General features: G+C 37.6%; 1 protein-coding gene across 1 annotated transcript in view; it reads left to right on the top strand.

The window, feature by feature from the left end:
* Positions 1-23,664, top strand: part of LOC121877311 — a 29,398-nt gene extending 5,734 nt beyond the window's left edge. Inside the window, exons 2-7 of the mRNA XM_042382996.1 lie at positions 3,728-3,849; positions 4,746-4,888; positions 7,558-7,664; positions 13,076-13,243; positions 18,448-18,593; positions 22,601-23,664. Coding sequence (XP_042238930.1) covers positions 3,728-3,849; positions 4,746-4,888; positions 7,558-7,664; positions 13,076-13,243; positions 18,448-18,564 — 657 coding nt within the window. The 3' untranslated portion in view covers positions 18,565-18,593; positions 22,601-23,664. The remainder of the gene's footprint in view (positions 1-3,727; positions 3,850-4,745; positions 4,889-7,557; positions 7,665-13,075; positions 13,244-18,447; positions 18,594-22,600) is intronic.
* Positions 23,665-24,076: the final 412 nt, after the last annotated feature.

The raw sequence follows: 24,076 nt of genomic DNA, 5'->3' as shown, positions 1-24,076 counted from the left end.
AATGCAGTTTATTATTGTCACCAAGCTTAGTACAGTATATTCTATCACCAAGCTTAGTACAGTATATTATTGTCACCAAGCTTAGTACAGTATATTATTCTATCACCAAGCTTAGTACAGTCTATTATTGTCACCAAGCTTAGTACAGTATATTATTCTATCACCAAGCTTAGTACAGTATATTATTGTCACCAAGCTTAGTACAGTATATTATTCTATCACCAAGCTTAGTACAGTCTATTATTGTCACCAAGCTTAGTACAGTATATTATTGTCACCAAGCTTAGTACAGTATATTATTCTATGCCCAAACTTAATACAGTACAGTATATTATTCTGTCACCAAGCTTAGTACAGTATATTATTCTGTCCCAAGCTTAGTACAGTATATTATTGTCACCAAGCTTAGTACAGTATATTATTCTATCACCAAGCTTAGTACAGTATATTATTCCAATCGCTTAGTACAGTATATTATTCTATCACCAAGCTGTATACAGTATATTATTCTATCACCAAGCTTAGTACAGTATATTATTGTCACTAAGCTTAGTACAGTATATATTCTATCAAAGCTTAGTACAGTATTATTGTCACCAAGCTTAGTACAGTATATTATTGTCACTAAGCTTAGTACAGTATATTATTCTATCACCAAACTTAATACAGTACAGTATATTATTCTGTCACCAAGCTTAGTACAGTATATTATTCTGTCACCAAGCTTAGTACAGTATATTATTCTGTCACCAAGCTTAGTACAGTATATTATTGTCACCAAGCTTAGTACAGTATATTATTCTAGCATCACCGCTTAGTACAGTATATTATTCTATGAATAAGCTTATAAAGATATTATTCTTACCAGCTTAGTACAGTATATTATTCTATCACCGCTTAGTACAGTATATTATTCTGTCACCAAGCTTAGTACAGTATATTATTCTATCACCAAGCTTGTTACAGTATATTATTTTATCACCAAGCTTATTACAGTATATTATTCTATCACCAAGCTTATTACAGTACAGAATATTATTCTATCACTAAGCTTATTACAGTACAGTATATTATTCTATCACCAAGCTTATTACAGTACAGTATATTATTCTATCACCAAGCTTATTACAGTACAGAATATTATTCTATCACTAAGCTTATTACAGTACAGTATATTATTCTATCACCGCTTAGTACAGTATATTATTCTATGACCGCTTAGTACAGTCTATTATTGTCACCGCTTAGTACAGTATATTATTCTATCACCAAGCTTAGCAGTATATTATTGTCACAGCTTAGTACAGTATATTATTCATCAAGCTTAGTACAGTCTATTATTGTCACCGTTTAGTATACAGTATATTATTGTCACCAAGCTTAGTACAGTATATTATTCTATCACTAAGCTTAGTACAGTATATTATTGTCACTAAGCTTAGTACAGTATATTATTCTATCACAAACTTAATACAGTACAGTATATTATTCTGTCACCAAGCTTAGAACAGTATATTATTCTGCCACCAAGCTTAGTACATATATTATTGTCACCAAGCTTAGTACAGTATATTATTCTATCACCAAGCTTAGTACAGTATATTATTCAATCACCAAGCTTAGTACAGTATATTATTGTCACCAAGCTTAGTACAGTATATTATTCTATCACCAAGCTTGTTACAGTATATTATTTTATCACCAAGCTTATTACAGTATATTATTCTATCACGCTTATTACAGTACAGAATATTATTCTATCACTGCTTATTACAGTACAGTATATTATTCTATCACAGCTTATTACATAACAGTATATTATTCTATCACCAAGCTTATTACAGTACAGTATATTATCTATCACCAAGCTTTATTCCAGTAATATATATTATCTCATCAAGTTTATTACAGTATATTATTCTATCACCAAGCTTATTGCAGTATATTATTCTATCACCAAGCTTATTACGGTACAGAATATTATTCTATCACTAAGCTTATTACAGTACAGTATATTATTCTATCACCAAGCTTATTACAGTACAGTATATTATTCTATCACCAAGCTTATTACAGTACAGTATATTATTCTATCACCAAGCTTATTACAGTATATTATTCTATCACCAAGCTTAGTACAGTATATTATTCTATCACCAAGCTTAGTACAGTATATTATTCTCTCAACGAGCTTAGTACAGGAACACATCCCCCCTTTATAATATTAATTTATATGGGAAAAATGGTTTTGATGAATGTAATTCACCTAACAAAAGCAATTTAGTGGAACCTAGCCTGTAGTGTCATCAACTGCATACTGGACACTACCACTAAGGAAAACTCAACGCTATTAACACAGACGATGCATTGGGAGTCGTGGGACCACATGAGATGACCTTTTCACTCGACCAATATCTAGCCAGAGTATATCCCTACATGGGAATCTGCAGCACCATAACAGTAGGTGGTCATCAATTTGTAGAGGGTCTAAAGGATCCCTGAACATCCTACTGATGCTTGAAGTATGTCTGGCAGCTCTGTCTCTTTTGATATAGATTCTATAGAATTTTTTTTTTTTTTTTGTCCCGTGAGGGGGCTAGTTTATTGAGCACCTCACATCCTGTGCAAGGTGAAGCGCAAAAGCGTTTACAGCACCCAGCTGAGAAGCATGCGTAGTTTATGCTTGCCTTCATGCATTATAGGCAAAAGCCTGAGGGGCCATGGGTTTTGTCAGCAAGTTACATAAAGTGACAGAATGATGATGGTTCCCGTTACAATTCATCTGTTTATGGCAAAACGTGGCAGGTCCCTAATAATGTCAAGTGACAGGCCTGTCTCGAGGAGGGATATCTGGTTAGGGAGGGAAGAGGTGTTGGTAATGGATTGTATAGTAGAGAAAAATTTGGGTTACGTGACCTTATTTCCACCTTACGAGACCTTCGGAGCCACCATTAGTTAGAAGAAAAAGTCAGCCGTTTTAAATCGAGTAGCGGACTTTACAACTCTTTAGTGCATAACCACCACAGGAGATATTTCCTCCTTAAGCACTAATGAAGTTCATAACCCTTTAGTAAATCTTGGCCCAGTACAGTATTATCAAGTTTATTCTGTGATCATCTAATAAGATGAATTCACTTAACACTATAAAAATTGTAGGCACAGAACCTTTTCAAAAGGATTATCTATGTATTTTACCTATTAACAGTTTCTAAGTGCAATACGTTTTAATAAAGGTAGAGTTTCAGTATAATTTGGACATGTATAATTTTTTATTTTACTAATTTTGTGGTATTGTTACATTTTCATCTTAATCAGGTGGAATGATGACATGACATAAACATGTTTGCCATTGGTGCACCAATTGTCAGTTTTTTCTAAAACTACTAATCTGATCAATAATATTTAGTAACTTTTGTTGACAAAGTCCAAATGGACCATGTAATGTTGGCATGGACTGACATAAACACACTGCACTAATTTTGCTATGAATTGGACTTTACGAATTCTATAGTTTTCTCTCAATGACTAACCACAGACCAGGCAGGTTCAAGATTGTCCAGATTATTGAGGGTTTGTTGTACATAATTGGACATATTCTTTGGGGATCCACAAATAAAAATCACAATTATATTAACCAGTTCAATTTACAATGTCATTACTATATAGTTTCTTTATCATTCATGATTATTTGCAGTGGCACTTGATATAATTAGTTATTTCCTTTCAGGTCCATGAAGGCATCACTCATTTCAAATTATTCCAGAAAGCTCTAAATAAGGTCCAGTATCCTGAGGAAAATGTTATTCAGTTTCTTCAGCCTTTGAATTATGGCCCATCTTTAGTGAACAAGTAAGATTTGTATGACAACTTTTGTAATCTTGTACAGTATTTGTACAAATGAAAAATTATTCAGGTGGATAATGTTTTCTGTAAATAATGAATGCATTGTAGCAGAGACAGCAGAATTTTCCTGAAAGTTGGAGGGCCAGAATTTAATCTATTCCATTGGCAGTGGTCAATGCCATTACTGTGAGCAAGCTTAGTACAGGGTGATCCAGGAATATCAAAGGGGGGAGTCAAGAAGAACCTTCTGGGTGGGGAATATGGCGAGCATAGCAAGCCTACCCAGCCTACCCCATAATTTTTTTTTTTTTTTTTTTTTTTTTTGTGTGTGTGTGTGTGTGTGACTAATATCATGGACATTTTGAGGCCATTTTAAAGCCATGTGCACATGATATTAGGAGATATTCTGGGGTCAATAGTACAGTAATTACTTTTTACTCTAAAAAAAATGAGTATAATTCTGCATTAAAAAAACAGATTATAATTTTCTGTTGAAAGTTCAGACCCCCCCTTGGATCTGCCCCTGTAGTGGTCTGTGATACCTTGAAAATATATGAATCCACCCACACACAATACATCCATATGTTACTACTGTACTAATCACCAACCTTATCCCACTAAAAAATTTAAAATGGAAATATATGCTTTTAAAATAAAGGTAAACATTGATATTAATAGTAATTTATCTACACTTTGAAGTAAATTCAGTTTGTAAGGACTTTGGAGATAGTGAAGGATGGTGGTGATGGCCAGGATGAGGTGCAGGTAAATGAATGAAGGTTAAAATGACATCATTGTATAAGGGAAGAGTTTATATGAAGAATGTTTGACTATAGAAGGATTAATAAGCTTTAGGAAGTCAATATTGAATTCCACATTTTATACATATATTTCTCTTACAGATTCTCTGCTTTACGGATACGAGGTTTACTCTGTGTTCAAAACATGGCCAGTTTATTGGAACTTAGTGACATAGGAGGTACAGAACTCATGTATTCCACATGGTGGGACCTTGGCAGCATGGTGTTCCAGAATGCTTGTACAGGTGACCAACATAGATTATTATATATTTTTATTTTTTTAATTTTAATAACTTTTCAGTGACAGAAAATTTATTTGGGTAATTAAGTTGTTCTCTTTTGGATGAACCTGTGATATAATACAGTATTTTCTCGACTTAACGATCTAATTCGAGTCAACTCTGTTCGTTAAATTGAAATTGCCTCTAAATCAATCTTTCCATTATATTTGCTTTAGATACCGAACTATTTCACTAAATTGAGCGTGATTCCACTGTTGTTCACTGCTACCTCTCGGCCAACTAACTACACTGGAGCACCTTAGCTTACGCCTTATTCAAGACATCTTCAGAGGCAACTAAATTTACAGGGACAGAGAGCCTTATATACATTGGGTGACCTTACATAACACCAGGTCAGGTCAATAACATGGAATCCACTAATCCTCCACTGCAAACAAAAGAAGAGCTTATAAAAGAATGGGCCCCACCAACTTTATTTACATCCACCTCAAATGCTTTCAAAGCATTTGAGGTGGATGTAACCTTAGGCCAGAGTTATTATTCTTTATTTAATACCTCAACACTACAACATCACACACACAACATCTAGAGTTTAAATTCTTTTGTGTGAGACACTGAGTTGGAGGGAGGCAGGCTGGCACTTCGCTTTTCACCAATGATTTTATTTGCCTATATTCATTATCATATTCTTGTGATGTTTTATCATTAGGAATGACAGAGGCAGGGGTGGGATTGGGAGACGAACATTTTTCAGGGGTCGCGGTCAGTTTTCCCCCCCCCAAGGGTCTCCATCCTTCCTCCACCACCAGTCTCCTCCTCACTCCATCACACAGTTGCAAATATGTTACAATATTCTCTATGTACAGAACTAAACAAACAATTTATTTGAAATACTCTGTAACATTCAATCCCATAATATCCTGACCACTGGGATTAGTTATACAGGCTTTTACTTGTGAAAAAGCCATAATTTTTAGCAAAACATGACTGTGCTGTAATATATAAATTATACTCAAATGTAAGAAGTTAATTACTAACAATTTTATGATGAGTGCAAGCTATGGGATATTTATACTCAAAATAATCACTACAGGTATCTTGCAAGGATTCCAGCAATGTAAATTATATTCTGCAATGTAAATTATATTCTGCTAAGTTAAGTTTGTGACAGTTTATAAGAGAAAGACTTTAAGCCTAAAAAAGTTCATCCTGTAAAATCCTTATCACCGCCATCTCGCTTCCCCTGCTGACTGGGAGGAGAGGGAAGGAGAGGAGGGTGTTCACACCCAGCAAGGGAGATTAGGTGTCAGTGGAGGGGGGGGTCAGGGACTCAGGATTATACAAGACAGGAGTTTTGTTTTTCACTTATATAATGTCACTGACTTGACTTAGCAGAATATAACTTGCATTGGTGGAATTTTTGTAAGCGGTTGGTGGTAGCAAGTTAAATATCAACTCTTGAGGAGCACTTGGCATCACTCATTTTCACTCCTTCTCTCTAATCACCCACACCTTTCTGCTTTCTCACTCCAAATTTTAAAATGTTATGTAATGTAATGTTGAAGGGATACAACTTTGCTCATTTACACTTATCACGATCTCCCTAAAAATACTTTAGGTTTCGTGTTTATTCAAGACATCTTCAGGTCATGAGACCCACTAATCCCCAACCCAAGAAAGGGTGACCTGACATTCCATCAGGTCAGTAATATGAGACCACTATTCCCCCACCCTACCTCCACCTGACATTGCATCAGGTCAGGTCAGTTACATGTGACCCACTAATCTCCCACAGCTCCATGGGAGTGGAAAATACCAGTCTTTGCTGTAACACTCAGCTTCATTCACATCTGTATCATATAGATTGTTAGTGTTTAAATATATTTATTTAACCAAACTTTTAGATAAACTATTCCCAGCACCCAGAAACGTTCTGGGGAAGTGGGCTAGTGTCCATCTGTGCAAGATGCCTAGTTTAGACACTCGGAAACTTTTCCCAGTAACTGGAAAAGATTCCGGGGATAAGGAATTTTTCCGAGTTTGAGAACATCGTCTGGTTGTTCTTAAATCTCTCATCCTTGGAAGTGTTCTGCACCAATTGTTCCAGCTAATGGGGATATCACTATATATATCCCACGAATAGCTTACAACTAATCACTGATATTGATTTTATTCTACCGTTTAAGATATTGTGAGTGTATGGTTGTTTTTACACATACAAACTGATGTAAGATTTTTTTATTATTTTTCAAACAGCAGCAAGTTGACTATCCCATTCATTTTTAGTAGGTTGTTAGTGAATAATTTGGATGTTCCACCATTGGCAAGTGTATCCAGTAGTGTATAGTGAATCCTTGTTATCTTTGGGATTTCATTTCAGAAGAATGATGTGGATACAAATAACTCTGGAAATATATGATTTTGGCCCATTGATTTTGAGAGTTGAGAGTCTTAGCTAACTCATTGAGTTTAGAATTTTGTGCTTCTGGACTATGTGCCAGGGGCATAGCTACATAAAGGCAGGGGTGAGACCTAAGGGGGCAGAAAAAACTTTTCAAGTGCATCAATTAACTACAAACCATTAAATTTTATAGGGTGGTAACATTGCTTCATTTTTGCCTTACTCATTCATGTAAACATTTGTTACTGATGGTTTTATGGTGTTACTACAGATAATGGACTTCTAGAGGCTGCAGCAGGTGCAATGAGAGCAATCATGGATCGGTTGAGCCAAGACAAGTGTGAAAAATTAGCTGCCATTACTCAGGCTGATTTGAAGGTTTGTAACCAACAGAGTTGGGCAGTAATGGATTTGAATATGTATTTAAGTAATTATTTAAATATGTATTGAAATACTGCATATAAATTATTTTTGGGGGGATATATTTTGTATATTATATTTATATTTTTTAATTACGTACAGTATACTGTATTGTACATATTTTGTAATACAGTAAAACAATGCTAAGGCAGACTAAGTGGGGGGGAAGGGGTGTCTGGGATAAGAGGTTGTCCACCTTAGAGCAAATGTTTCCCAAAAGACAGCCATTTTATACAAAAAATGAGTACAACACCAATGGATCCCATTTTTATGAAAGAAATACATATTTTTTTAATCAAAATTGATTTTAAAAAGTGATGCACATAAAGTAGTGTACACTTACAATTTTAGTTCAAGGATACCAAAAACTTTCTTAGGGGCCGGGTTTTTTTTTGCAATAATAATGCAAAAAATATAAATGGTACTTCAACCTACGGCGAATGTACTAAGTGTATGAAAACGATACAGATATAAAAATTACGGTACAGGAGCCCCCAAATTCACGGGGTTGGGTTCTCAAAATAACCGCAAATCGCCAAGTCTGCGAATAACATTTGTATACAAAGAAATGTATATTCCCTTTTATCTGTTTGCCCTCAGGACAATTATTTTTTTTTACTTCTTTTTACAATATGTATGTAGGATGATGTGCGCATGTAACTGCGTAAATATAAATGTAGGAAGCACGTATATCTACCCGAAGATACGAGATGAAAAACAACCATAACACCTCACAACTTGGCCCAGTAGCCTGGTGGTTACACTGACGAGTCTTACCTGGCTACAATGCCATGATTAATCACTATTAAGCACTGTTACATCATTAAACACTAATATAACAGTAAATCCAGTGAAATATGGCAGAGAAAGGGGGGAGTTACAACTGCAGACGACGGCAGAACTAGCGGTCACTCTCTCACTCCCAGTTGCCAGGTGTACGTATAGGAGAAATGCATATCTTGTAATCTAATTTGAGAAAGGTGATGGGCACAGTGATAAACAAATTATATAAACCAGGCATTTACCTATGATAACATAGTAAGAAACTTTGTATAATTACTAGAGTGAATGAAATAATATTCCCCAAAACAACAATTGATAACTCGGCACCTGTGTCCCGCGTGCTGACGCTTGTCCCTTGAAAGTTTGGCTCTGGCGGACGTATCCGAGGACAAATTTTGTAGGTATATATATTTTCAAGTACTATTGCAAAACAAAAATTTACATGAGAATTTAATTTTGTTTTCCTGTAACTGTTCTAAACTGTACTGTGTTATGCTCATTATGATTCATGTAATTATGGTGCCTTTCATTGGATTGACTTTGTTGCAGATAGGAAACCTCAAATGACATTAACAATAATAAACTCTGAAAATAGAATGTACAGTTCCGGAAATGTATTCCTACTCACCTTGTAGTAACCCGTGTCTCCAAACGGCCAACCAATATGACATTTAGCAAACCTCTCCACCAAGGAGGTATTTGTATACTATACATACACCTCTACACTAGCTTGCAGAGGCACTGTCCACACTGCTATGTAAAGTAATTTCATATTTACTGAAAGTACAGTACATAAATGTAACTGTAATCACTATTTATGTTTTAACACTGTGTTCGTGGCTGATTGTGTCCCAGTACAATAATGTACAGTACTGTACTGCACAACACAAATTGTATGTAAAAAACAGCTGGAAGCAAGGAAACAACCTTATACAATGGCAGCAGAATGTGAACTAAGCAAACGGGCTGGCCAAAAGTTACCCAAGCAGCGAGATCACCCACACGCCCGGCATGATGGAATCTCTCGGAACTCCGGGAAAATTTGTTCCTTTGCCTGGAATGGTGAGTGGATACAAAATTTTTCTGGAAAATGCAGATAATATCCTCGGAAACTCGTTTCCCTGCCTGGAATGGAGAGAGTTTTCCCGGAAGGCTCAAAATTCATTCCGGCTATTGGAGAGTTCCGGCACTGGAGATTCCGGCCAACGGGGAGATTACTATACCTGTCCATGTACAGTATATACAATTTGCACCAGCTGAAAAAAAAATAGCTAGTACATATCTAATGACATTAAACAAAAGCAATTAATGTTCACCAACCCACTAGTACTTTGTTATATTCCCCTTCCTCTTCATACACTCGTTAAGTCTTTTGGGACACTGTCTGCGAGGTTCTGGAGCATTTCTTGTTGCAAATTCCCCCACATTTGCCTAATAGAAGCTTAGAGTTTTGAACTGAAGTAGTGTCCACGTCACAGAGTCAGCACTACAATGGACTACAGTCTTTGAAATAGGGTACCTGACAGTCCTGTATCCACTCTTTCACAAGATGAGCATTATGTCAGGGAGATCCATCCTGCATGAGTAAGGCCCCATTCTTTTCAAATGGGTCAGGTAGCATGGTACACAAAGGTTCTAGATAATCAAATCTCATCATTACATTTTAGGTAACACAACCAACTCCCTCACCATACCATTAAAGATGATGGATGTTTAACAGTCTTTACTGAGTACTTTAGGAGGTGTGTTACTGCATGATACACACCCCCTCCACTGTCCCAATCACTGAGAAAGTTGCCTCAACGCTCCACAATACTGTTCACCAGGTCTGCTCATCCCACTCACTGTACTTTTTGTAGAAATCCATGTGTGCAGATGCGTGGTATGAAAATGTTGAAAGCCACTTTAGCCAGCATCTCTCTCTCTCTCTCTCTCTCTGAATTTTTTCTTGATTGTATATATGTACAGTATTGTATTGTACACCCCTATGTGTGTGTGTGTGTGTGTACACACAAAAACAAATGCAACCACTGTAAATAATACAGTAGGGTCGGGATATATAGCAATTTAAAGATTTTTTTTTATATCGCAACTCCCAAAATTATCTGCATTTTCTCAAACATAGAAATTCTAAAATACGGTACAGTAAAAGTAATAAATAATGCAAAATTAATAAAGTTACTGTGCACTTACCTTTAATGTAGGCAGCTGAGTGCACGCAGGGCCTCAATAATTTTTTAATTAAGCATGTAGACTACTATTGTACATTAATTGGATGAAGCAGAGGAGGAGACAGGGCTGGGTGGGTCATCAAGTTCACTTTCTTCAGACAGGCTAACATACTTGCTTGTTGAAGGTATTGGATCATCTTTAGGGAGTGCAGAGGCAGCAGTGGGGGACTTCTTAAAATGTATGTCCAATTTAGACTGCACAGTTTGCCTTTTCTTTTCATTGTAAATCTCCCTGTAGCAAGTCTCAACATTTTGATCCATTTCTTCAAACATTTGCATCCCCTTATTAATAGTAGCAAATGCCTCTGCCTTGTCCTTAAAAATTTTTGATATCGTCGAAAGAGAGAAGCCAAAGTCGCGTGAAATGGTTGCTACCGTTTTCCATTTTCATATTGTATTATTATTTTCATTTTCATCTTAAAAGTAATTGACTGTCTCCTTTTCTTATCAGCACCACGAGAACTCTCACTTTTACTCTTGCCAGTCATTTTAAAGGGAATTAGAAACAAAAATTTTGTCAGTACACAGCGCGATCATTAACAACAACGACGGCCAAACACCAACTGAGCTAGCTACAACATGGATGCTGTACACCACGAGGCGGCCCAGCCCATGCTGTCGTACAGGATGGAAACATTTCGGAACTAGAAAATACGTATTTTTAAAAATATTTTATATGACTACGGCGGTCGTATGTCCGGGTTGTCGTAAGTCAAGGAGTACCTGTATAGTGTATAGCGATAAATTTACTTATTTCGCAATGGAAATCGGGCAGTAAATATTTCAAATTTAACACCATGGCAAACAAATGCGTTATTTGCTCACCAGAGGCGCCACGCGGGCTGCTCACCCACGCATTCACACTCGCCCCGGTCACCAGCACAGTCTTTCTGAGTGAATGACGAGTTAGCAGCCGACTGCTGCAGCTTACAACGTCTAAGGTGAGTGTAAATGGGTTGCTAGTGACGTGAAAAGTGAAGTGAAGAGAATGGAAAGCTTAATAGAAAAGATTTAATACTGTAACTAATACTTTTGGTTTGTTTGTTTATGTAGGTGTGGGATTGTCAAGTGAGGGTGGCAGTGTGTCATCTGCAGTGAGGGTGGCAATGTGTCGCCTGCTGCCTATTCTAGTGTTCCCGGGATGGTGTGTCGGCTGTTGAGTCTGGTATTCATTGATATTGATAATGAAACAGCCTGTGTTTCCCAAATCTAGTGTTCATTGGTGCTTTAGTTAGTCAGAAAATGAACTCATTAAGTCAAGTTTAGTCATTTTTATTGGCCTCCAGAACCTAACCCTATTTTCCCCACTGATTACATGTAATTATATATCGCTATTCAGTATACAGTATAGCGAACATCATTGGACCTTATCTCGCAATATATCCCGACCTTGTTAGGGAAAAATCCTCTCACAAAAATATGTTGAGTCTACCCTAAAATCTTCTCCATGCTTTGTTATTAATAAAGTACAGAGTGGACTTGAGGGTAGACTCAACATTTTTAATAAATTTTCTTCTGATAACTGTATTTGTGAGAGGATTTTCCCATTATTATTTATTTGTATATGTTTTGTGTCTGTGTTCACACAGACACACATATATACAATACAGGTAAAAGAAATAATTGTCCTAAGGGCAAACACTTAAAGGGAATATACATTTCTTTGTACAAAAGTAAAAATGTACCCCGCTGGTCAGCAAATGTTATTCGTGGATTTGGCGAAGGCCATTTTGAAAACCTGACCCACGTGAATTTGAAGGGCATGTTGTACTATAAGTGTCACGTGTTTCGGTCACGGTCAGTTCATGTTGGTCAGTCGTGAAGTGTACAATGGTCTACTGTGCAAGCTTTTTCTCACATATTTTTCCATCATTGCCTGGGCCAAGCACCTACATGTGGTACTGTACTGTACTTAGAAATATTTTAATTTTGATTGGGGCAGATAATGTAAACATACAGTACCGTTGTTTATTTGTTCTTTTCCCTATTATTTTGAATTATAGAGTTTAGCTGTACTGTACAGTACACAAAACACCTGTGGTCCAAACTATTAGAAAAAAAAGCTTTTGTGATCAAATCGTGGTTTAGTTGACAGTGTTCTGTTGGAACTCTTTCCTCATGATTTTTTTTTTTTTTTTTTTTTCTTTTAAGAAGCTGGTATTCTTACTGAATTGCTTCCTTGAGGGTTGTTCTTTATTGGGGGGTCTACTCTTGTTTTCACAAACAAACCTTTAATCAAACTCACCCTGTCGAGTTTTATATTTCTTGCTCCAAAAGTAACAAATATGGAGTTGTATTATGAACACATTTCTTTAACTCTGTAAAAAAACAAAAACATATTCTTTAATTTTTCAGTTAATCTTTGAAGCTGGCATAACATGCACGATAGACAGTGTCAGAGCCAACCTCGCACGCATGGTAGGGACGCTGGGATGTCTTATTGTTACACAAAATACAGAAGAGTCCCTGAATTCTGGTGCAGTCTTTGATGTCCTAAATACTGCTACTGAGTATTTACTCAAGGTAGGTTTACAATACTTTTAGTAACTTTTCTGATTTAATAGTATTCGCTTTGTATAATTCATTCAGGACCAGCCAGTCTTAGGTGTAGCAGACTGGATTGCTGTGAAGGGCCTCAATCTTTCTCATGGGTCTGAAAACTTAAGCCCCGGAAGGATAAATTGCAAGTAATTTTAGTCTGATTAAGATTGATGTCAATTGAATCCTTTCCAATATACATTACATTTAAAGTTGGATGGCGGATTAGGCGGAAGAGGTGACTAACACAGGAACCCAACAACTACACCGGCGGATGAAGGCAATGCAAGATGGATAGACTACAAAGGTGAAATCAACACTGGCCATTACAACTCCTTCCCCAGTTGTTGCAGCTACCTTCACCACTGGATTAGGAAAGGCTGGAGAGCCAAGATGTGGTTGCAGCCTGCGCTTGTGCCTCACCACATAAATCAACTCACGTACAGCCATCATCCAGCTTATCATAATTTTTATCATCATCAGAACACCTAATCCCCCAAAAGTCCTATGGCATTAGACAAGGGGTGATGGTTTAAAGGCAAAGATGACTGCCAGGAGTCTCGAATCACAACTCTGCATGTGGGCAGCTTAGATAAGATGGTCGTTTATGCACTGGGATCTAAGCAGCAGTACAATCCATTCCTGTCTGTACGACTGAGCAACCCTTACCAGGAGCCACTGCTCGCCCCACATGGGAAGGGGCCTAGAAAGGGTACCCTAAACATAGCCTTCCTAAAAACACAACCTGACTGGGCAATTGCTCCCAGTAAGGTCATCCTAATGCTATCAAAAACATATCACAGATCAAAGCAAAAAAAACTATGTAACTTCTTGTGGTCGCTGCATGGAATGTCAGGACCCTTCTAAATACTGGCACAATTGAGCATCCTGAAAGAAGAACCGACCTTGTGGCAAAGGAGTTATGTATAACATCGACATAGCAGCCATTAGTGAGTCCTGGCTCTCAGACAAGGGTCGACTTACAGAGTGGGGATCTGGCAATACCATCTTTTGGAAAGGTAAGCCTGCTGTGGAGAGAAACCATGTTTATGGAGTTGGCTTTGCCATTTGCCAATCCATCCTACATAGGATAACTGTAATGCTTGTTAGGGTCAACTAATGCCTCATGGAGCTCCAAGTTCCACTCACATCATGCCTTCTTCATCAATGCATATGCCCCATCATTGGATGCAGAAGATGACATCAATGAGGCCTTTTATGCCAACCTTGACCAAGTGTTAGCCTCTATTCCCAGAGAAGATAAGGTTGTGCTCCTAGGTGACTTCAATGCCAGAGTTGGGAGATGCTGACTTATGGCATGGAACATAGGGAGAAACAGAGTGGGCAAGTGTGATTTCCAACAGCCTACTCCTCAATAAGTGTGCTGAACACAACCTCACTCTCACCAACACTGTTTAGGCAGGAGGACAAGTTCAAGGGTTTTTGGCAACATCCATGATCCAAACGATCGCAGGATGTCCTCATTACCCGAGCCATGCGTGGCTCAGACCCCTGTGACACAGATAATCAGAACCTGTGGGGGAGAAGGGGAATGACCGTGCTGATGCTGTGTCAAAACCAGCTGCTTCATGTCCTGTGGCACATCATTTTCCTTTACCTGCCTCTGATATAAAGCCAGCAATAAAAGCTGCCATCTGCTCAAGTTGGTAACGCAGGTGGGATACTGTTGGAGTAAACAAGCTCTGAGTATCCACCCTGCATTGGGTGCTTGGAGATATCAGGGAGTGTCACGCTGCCGGGACACTGCTTTGGCCTGCCTCCATATTGGCCACACATGACTGCTTTCTGGGTTTTTAATGGAGAAGGCGCCCCCTCCCCATTGTGATAACTGCATGGTTCCGTTGACTGATCAACACCTCATGGTGGAATGCTCCAGTCTCAGAGATCATTGTAGTAAGCACCTCTCCCAGTGTCGGGGAGGGGTGGATGGGTCTTACCTTCTCACTTTGATGCTGGGAGGGGGAGTGAGTAGTGTGGAGGATGTCCTCTCCTTTGTGGAAGAACCTATCCTACACAAGCTTTGAGGTTTGTCTATTAATTTTATTTATTTATTTTTTTAACTCAAATTCTATGTTTTTACATTGTTATTTATGTTTTTATCTTGTATTATTTGATTTTAGTCTTATAAGCCTTTATTTTAATTCATATACATGTGACCTTAGCTTTTGTGACGTCAGGGCTGTAATTACCACAATCACTCAATCAATCCTGGAGGAGAATATGTAGGAGAAGGAGGAAAATCCAAGATCTTAGAAACGCTTCCATCGTCAATATTTATAAGAACAAGGGAGACCGGTCAGACTGTGCCAACTATCGCGGGATCTCGCTGCTGTCCATAGATGGCAAGATTATCGCCCTAGTCCTCCTGAACAGACTTCTTCCGGAAGAAAATCCCAGAATCTCAATGTGCCTTTAGACATCATGTGGCACCGCTTACATTATCTTTGCTGCCCGCCAAATGCAAGAAAAGTGCAAAGAACAGTATCGGGACCTGTACATGGCCTTCATCGATCTTACCAAGGCCTTCGACTCAGTCAACAGGGAAGCACTCTGGCAGACCCTCAGTCATTTTGGTTGCCCACTAAAATTCATCGCCATTGTGAAGCAACTCCATGATGACATGAATGGCAGTGTCCTGCACAGTGGCACCCAGTCTGAGCTCTTCCTCATCCAAACTGGGGTAAAACAAGGATGTGTACTGGCACCAACTCTCTTTTTCCATTTTCTTGGCTGCCTTCCTTACTCGTTACAGTGCCAATTTAGCCGGCAGGTGGACATCCACTACCGGATGAAGGGACTTTTCAACATAAGACGACTCCAGACAGGAACAAAGGAGCCAGCCTCTTCCATCACTGAATTTCAGTATGCAGATGACCTCACCCTTGTCTCTCACACTGAACACGACCTACAGGAGATCCTGAACATCTACGCAGATATGCACACTTTGACCTTGAGATGAATGTACATAAGACTCAGATTCTCTTTCAGCCTGTCCCTGGTTCAGCCACACCTCCACAATCCATCCAGCTTAATGTTCCTACCCTCTCTAATGTTAGCCGCAAACATTCAGTATCTTTGGCTCCCAGTTGTCCACCACTGCAAACATTTATGAAGAGATTCAACATTGGATCAGTTGTGCCCAACCCCAGACTCCATACCTGTCTCTTCAGCAGTAGGGAGCTAAAATTATCTACAAAGCTATAATTATATTGATCAGTGGACCTTCCCAACCTGCTGTTTGGCAGCAAGACATGGGTCACATACAGGAGTCTATGTTTCCATCCTCCTAGTTCGCTGAAGATGAGAATAATTGCCAGTATTCTCGGTGACACCAACTGTAGGAGTATTGAGGCTACCATTATCCAAGAACAACTACGTTGGACTGGCCATTTTACCTGCATGGACAACAGTAGATTTCCAAAACAGCTACTTTACAGTCGCCTAACGAATAGTAAACGTAACGCCGGGCGGCAACAAAAAAGGTCTAAGGATAGTCTTAAGATAAGCCTAAAAAAGTGCCAAATCAACCCCCTCACTTGGGAAACGATCACTCCACACCATCACGCTTGGAGGAGCACCACACGAGGTGTCAATACTGTACTTTCAAGTGAGTCCGACTGCAAACTAAGGCTGCCGCCATCCTTCCTGCACTAGATGTAGCCCTCCACACGTACATCATCTGTGGATGGCCCTGCCGGTCCTATATCGGCTTCAGCAATCACCAAGCTCACCAATGAAGGTGCCATCTTTAATAAGTTGTATCATTGCATAATAGTTGGATGATTCCGAGTGACAGCAAAATAACAGTAGTAGTGTGTGTGTGAAGTAAAAACTTTTCTTCCAATGATTGCCATAAATATATCATTACAGGTAATAGTATATAGGATGATACCTGTAGTGATTATGATATTGCTGATTGCTCCTATAGCTATAGTGTTGCACAGTTGTTGTTGTTTTTAATAGCTCTGCAGTGTTGCCCCCCAGGATGGGCCTCAGTCTGTCTGTTTGAAAATGGTCACTATAAGCAAGGGTTGAATTAATCAAATTCACAGAGACATCAGTGATCCTTTCATTCTACCTCTGAAAATAGTTTGATGTTTGCAGTTGATAATGTAATTAATTACAATACTCAAATCTGTAATTATTTACTACTCCAATAACTAAATATGCCACACCTGGACAGTGGTAGTTTTACACTTTATAGAAGAAAATTCAAAATTTTTTCATAATAAAATATATTTACAACTAAAACTTTTTCATGTATCTGGCAATGTGGATCTCAGTCACATTAAAGTATCAATGATAATAGTCTCCAGGGGAGCTCCTACTTTTCCCATGTACATCCTAGTTTTCCAACATCCAAGTACCTTTTCAAAGGCTTGAGCAAATCATGAAGACTATGCAAGAACAAGCAATGATATTCAAGGTAAAACAGGAAAAAACACAATCACAACAAATTGTTCAGGAAGATTACCCACATTATGTCAAGGCCCTCTTCCTGCAGAAAATGGGCAGAAGGTTCTCTTTGAAATTAAGAAAATAAGGAGTATCCTTCATGCTACAGTGATAACTTGTGGCAGACAAATAATGTAAAGGGTAGCATCACAACCTTCTCAAATGGATTATCAATAGCTTTAATCTTTGAGAATTCTAACTTGGCACCACTATCAATAATGAATTCTTTCTGTACACTTTGCTTACAAAGGTAGTGTATCATAGACTCTTGTTCTTTTTTAGCTACCTCCTAATTTTATGATTGAGTCATCACAGTAAAATGATTGACAACATTGACAAATTTCATGATACAATACTTTACAATTATTTTCAGACATATTGCAGTGATTGAACCACTCAAATCCATGTGGCTTCACTTGAAAAGTCAGATCCAATGGAGGTAATGATGTGAGTAGGAATATGCAGCATTAATTTGGAATACAGGTAGATGCAAATATCATAAGATTTCCTTTAATCAGTTGAGCTTAGCAGTCAAAGGGTCAAACAGCATCTTGGCCCTATCTCAGAGGCGTCAAGTACAGGTAAGGCTATTTTGCAAGAGAAATGCATTATCTAATTTCAGTCATTCATCTTCAGTCTTCAACCATTAAATGGGATTTCAGGATTTGTATTTCCCTGTATTTTCGAACATAAAGAGCAATTTTATTTTTTAGGTTGGTGCCACTGATAAGGAGCTGTGGGTTTCTGCTGAGGCCTTGGATGTTATTATTGATCTCTATTCTGATGACAAAAATCAAGCTTCCACCATGTACACTTGGTGGACAGATTAAAGGGGATCCAGCCACATTTCAAATCAAAGGTATGTATTTTATAAAGTACTGGACAGTTAAGTATCTGTTAACTGAAAAGTATGGGACCAAGAAGCTTCCATAAAATGGATAATAATATAAAGTGAAAATTATCATGAACATCTGTCCGCTGAAAGTACTATATTTATCTTATGTACAAAGAGTAGCTCCTTCGACACTCAAACCATCTTCTGTGTGATGTGACACAGTTCAGCCAGGCAATCACCCAGCTGACTTACATCAGGGGGAGGAGAGCGAGAGCCCACTGCCTCCACACACAAACGTTCACTTACCAAACATATACACCCATGCTCTTCATTTTTATTATTTCAGGGTTTTATATTTTATTTTATTTATTTATTTTTCAATCGAGCACGGACGAGTGATAAACACACTAAGCTCAGAGATATGTTGGGTGGGTTGGTTTGACTGGAGTATTGGGGAAAATGCTTTGATTGATTAATTATTTCCAACCTATTTATTTATACTGTACAGTGATCCCTCTGTTAACGAATTACCTCCCATAAGAATATTCAGTTCGGTTAACGAAATCCCACGAAATCGTGTCAACATGTTTTCTCCTGCTCACCAGCTGTAGTATTAGTCCGCCAATACAGTAATCGGTTTTACGGCTTAAATTCATACCATTTGAGTAAATATCAAGAAGGTTGTACTATTCAATAATTTTCCAAGTCTTATATTAAAATTTTCAGTCATTTTAACAATTATGTAACATAATTGAAGTAACAGGAACTGTTTTTAGCTACCAAACAGTCACTTGACTCACCCAGAATAGGCGTCAGTTTGTGTCTCTGCTCAGTGAGGAAGCATCTTGCTTGAGACTCTTGAACATAAACTATTTTTACATTTTTGCGTACAATTATTGGTCATTCTGAAATTTATTTTACATAATGACAATATATAGAGCAGTTTGTTTTAAAAGAAAATAATCTTGAATTACACCAAATGAACTTAAAATTTTATGGGTGAAATGATGGCATGAAGCATGGGGTAATTTTCTTCCACCCCACTGCCTTCTCTTCTCCTTCTCTTCCACCCCATCATTCCAACCCCCACTTTTAATTCCCATCATCATCATCATCAACCAGGAGGCCACACCTCAAAGTGTGTACTGCATTATTTTTAGTTTGTATGTTTCAGGAGCTGAACCATTGCTCAACCCCATTGAAACAATGGGTTTAAGCAATGACGACCTTCTGGAGCGAATTGTGTGTTAACCAGGAACCACTGTATTCTCTTCTGTGGGTTGATCCTGAGGAGAACCACGTCATTTTTATATATTACACATTCTTTTTAATTCTCAAGGCTGCTACCACCCAGACTTTTATTTAAAATATAACACCAACACTAAACCCTTCCAGTTAACTTGGTAGTGGACATGAGGGAATGAACGGTGATACACATATTATATTAATCATCTTAATCATTACAGTAAGACCTCAGATATCTGTAATCCCCCTTTCCCTCCTCCCCCCTTTCCCTCCTCCCCCATTCCTTCCTTCCTTCCCTCCCACGATCGCACACTAACCACCTGGGACTTTAGAAATGTTTTTATTATAGTTATATTTTTGACCATATGACAATAATTTTATTTTTATTTTGCACAATCTCTATGAACAATTGTGTGTAACACAGTGAAAGAAATAAAAAATATGTATAGCTGCTCAAATATGAGTTGAAAAATAACAATAACACAGCTTGCCTGGTATGAAGAAAAGTGACATCTAACTTGGCAATCTGCCAGGTCCACACATGTACAGTCTCGTTCAAGATTCTTCAAACACTACTGGAGACAGCTGGCAACTCATGGCCGTTTGTTTACTATAGTACGTAGTATAATATAATGCGAAACAACAAAGCCCAAAAATTAAATTAAGCAACGGATAACTAAGTAACCAATCACCGATTGCTTTTCCATTTATTCATAATTTTTACTACGCATTATATAGTAAACAAACAGCCTTGAGTTGCCAGCTGTGTCCAGCAGTGTTCGAAGAATCTTGAACGAGACTGTACGTTCGTGTAAGGAAAATTAAAATAAATCTTTGTTTTGTATATAAAAAAATTATTTATTTTGTATAAATTTATTGTTTCTTTGTCATTTTATATGTTATATGAGTTATTTAGACATTATTTAATCATTACAGCAGCAGGATATAAAACTTGTTTTGTCTCTTCAGCGGCTTAGGAAAGGAAACTTTTTCCCCATATGTTATTAATATCAGTATACGATAGATCATTTAGCGATGGTTTTTTGAGGTCCCTAACCCCATTGTACAGTAAACCCTTAAACTATGCGGGTTTAAACAAGCAGACCTTGCCCCTCCATGGATTGCACATTGGGTTGCATGGGGAGCAAGGGAGGTTGTGTACAAGCGTCTTAACAACTTCCACTACTGGCCACGAGAGTTCTCTACAGTGGCATGGAAGAGTTCCACTGCATCTTAGAGAGACAGAATTCACACTCATGTTCTTCATATTTCTTATTTAAAGTTTTATATTATATTTTCCATGTTTCTAAGCTACATTAGAGTATCGAAATTATTTTTTCACGGCTTTTATACTGTAGTAATATCTCCGTTGGCTGGAATCCCTCAAACCCGAAACTCTCCGATAGCAGGAATTGAAATTTTCTTGGAAAATCATTCCCAAAGTAGGAATTTTTCGGAAAATTCCGGCTTTGGGAACGATTTTCTGGAAAATTCTGAGACAGTTTTCCTGATACACGGAAAATTCGGGTTGGGAAGTTTTTCCGTTTTGAGAGATGAAAATCGGGCGCATTTTCTGGAAATTCCGAGAACATTTTTCCGTACCGGAAAATTCCAGGGATGAGGGTTTTTTCCAGCTTTGAGAGAGTTGTCTCGTTACCCAGCAATCTCTGCCCTGAACTGCTCTGCACCAATTGTTCCGGCTAATGGAGATACCTGTATCACTGTATTGTGAATGTGACATAGAGTGGAATTATTTTCGCATTCCCATTTCAGCTGTAAGTGATGGAAGTAAAGGAGAAAAATCTTTATAAATTTTCTCTTTAGGCAAAATTTTTTGCTCATTTGAAAGAATAGATACAGTGAAGATTTGAATTGAATTTTGAATTGAATTGAAACAGTTTATTTAGCCAGAAAAACACAGATACAGAGTGGATGATAATAATAGCAATATTAACATGGCTGAGCCAGTTGAGAACCTGTGCTCTCTTTTAGGCACCTGATATATACTATACATTTATCTCAAGGAAGTATTATGTAACATTTAGTAACATCTGGAATAGTACAATAGCATGCTGGTAATAAGAACATCTCATAATGTTACCACGGTTATCACTTCAATATTTATTTATTTATGTATTTTTTTTTACATTTATATTATAAGAATTATACGTCAGTTACAGTGGAATTGGAAAACATATATATAATGGGGAAGCAGTACAACATTGGTTGTATAGTATTAAGGTTGAACAACAGGACAGAGCTGTCAGGATTATGTCTACCATAGTTGGCAAATATATTTATTGCAATGGTAATTTCTTATCTATTTACATGATAATTTCCGGTTACTTGTTTTGATGGTACAATAAGAGCAGGTATATATAGTAGGTATTACAAGGAATATCAGTACTTCGACATTAGATGCTTTTTAAGAGATGATTTAAAGGAAGGGAGCGTAATCTTTGCTCTAATGGGTGTGGGTAAGTTGTTCCACACCATCACACCATTTAGTTTAGATTTTTTGTTTTAAGGAATGTGGGACTGTCATCTTTTCCTTTTGTAGTTGTGTCTTCTTTGCCTTGGCCTTAAACATTTTCGTGTTTGTCATAGAACTAATGCATGTGTGGAGTTGAAAGATTATAATTCATAGTCAGGTTTGGCTATGTATCTTTGTACAATGTTTTTCTTTGACATTTTTTAATTTTATAATTCTTTGTAACTCCCATGTCTTCAATTTTAATTGTGCATTGCCTAATAATTAATATATACAATGTTTATCATTACACTAGCATCAACAGGAGAAGAAGAAACTGGGTGACCACCGAGCTTTGGTCTTGACCGTAAGAGACAACCTTTTTGCTTTCATCAAGTACAAAGGTCCCAGAGCTGCCAAGCATAGAAAATCTTCTTAAAGCTGTTAAATAATGCTCTTATTTATTGAAAGTGGAATGGTTGAATTTGTTCTGAATAATGAACCTTAAATTGTACAGTACATATTTTAATTGGCAACAGAAAAGTAACCATGCAATGGAAGTTGTTTCCTTACAAATAATTTGTGTCAGATGTGACAGTAGAAATATTGTTTTAAGGGACTTGATACTCATTGAACAAGACTTGTTCAGGATATTCTTGGCAATATTTGTCCATTGTAAGCACAGTTTTACATCATTAGTTTGCTGCTAAATGAATTACGGTATGGTCAATCCACTATTCATTATTTCATCATTGAAATATTTTTGTAAGGTTATTCCCTGTGATATATATGTTTCATTAGATCATTGCATGAAGTGTCTTAAGTTACTCAATGAGAAACATGTTTAAAAGAACCGGGTAACACGTCGTAAATTGTCTTCTTGTGTTTTCTTATGTATGGAGGGAAGGGCAGTGTTCACAATGCTTATAATGTTCATTTAGTTTACCTTATTTTGCTTGTACAGCACTCTTTACTTTATTGTCTAATGCTTGGCTTGGGCACTTCATGTTCAACTTATGATGCCTACTGGTAGAAAACCCAGGAATCGCCTTTCATGGAAGTCATTTTACTCCATTCCTTCACTGCAAGAAAAAGGATTTCAGAGCTCCATGCTCTAAGGAGAGGCAATAGCTTCATCCATTTTAACCCTTCTAGCCTGTGTAGTTGGCCTGAAACTCTTGTGTAAGAATAATACTGTTTTTTTTTTCTTTTCTTTTTTTTAACTTGGTACTAGCATTAGTTTCCACGCTTGGAAAACTGAGGGTGGTTCTCGCCATTCACTTTTCATTAAAGGTAGTGTTTTGTTCTGACTGGAGAGTTGCATTTAGTTTTACTTTGTATTCATTGGTATTGAATAATAGTTCAGGGTGTGGAACAATAGAGCTTCTCTTGATTGACAAAATTATAAAATTCTTACAACCAGAAATCAGGTCTGTGAGGCTGATTCTTGGTGACAAGTTTTACAGGGGGCTTCTTAATTTATATTAGCATTTGAGTTTGTTTTCTTCGCTCCTTTTATCTGGGAAGCTTTGGATACATGAGTTGCCCAAGCCAGGTGTTACTTTATAGATGTAGGATTGATCTTGAAATCCCATTATACAACCAAGCCTGGATATGAGTTGTTACCTCCTCAACCCCAAAGGATAACATGGTGAGCTAGAACTGGGGAATGGCCAAGGAATTGATAGTGTACTGTATAATCAAAGTCAAATATGGGTTGCAAAACACTCATGCTAGCGAGACAGTAAGACTCATCATTCTCGGGCTTTAGGGTAATGATTGCAGAATCTTA

This window comes from Homarus americanus, unplaced genomic scaffold (assembly GCF_018991925.1).
Source record: "Homarus americanus isolate GMGI-L3 unplaced genomic scaffold, GMGI_Hamer_2.0 scaffold367, whole genome shotgun sequence".
NCBI classification, from domain to species: domain Eukaryota; kingdom Metazoa; phylum Arthropoda; class Malacostraca; order Decapoda; family Nephropidae; genus Homarus; species Homarus americanus.
This window is presented reverse-complemented; position numbering and strand designations above follow the sequence as displayed.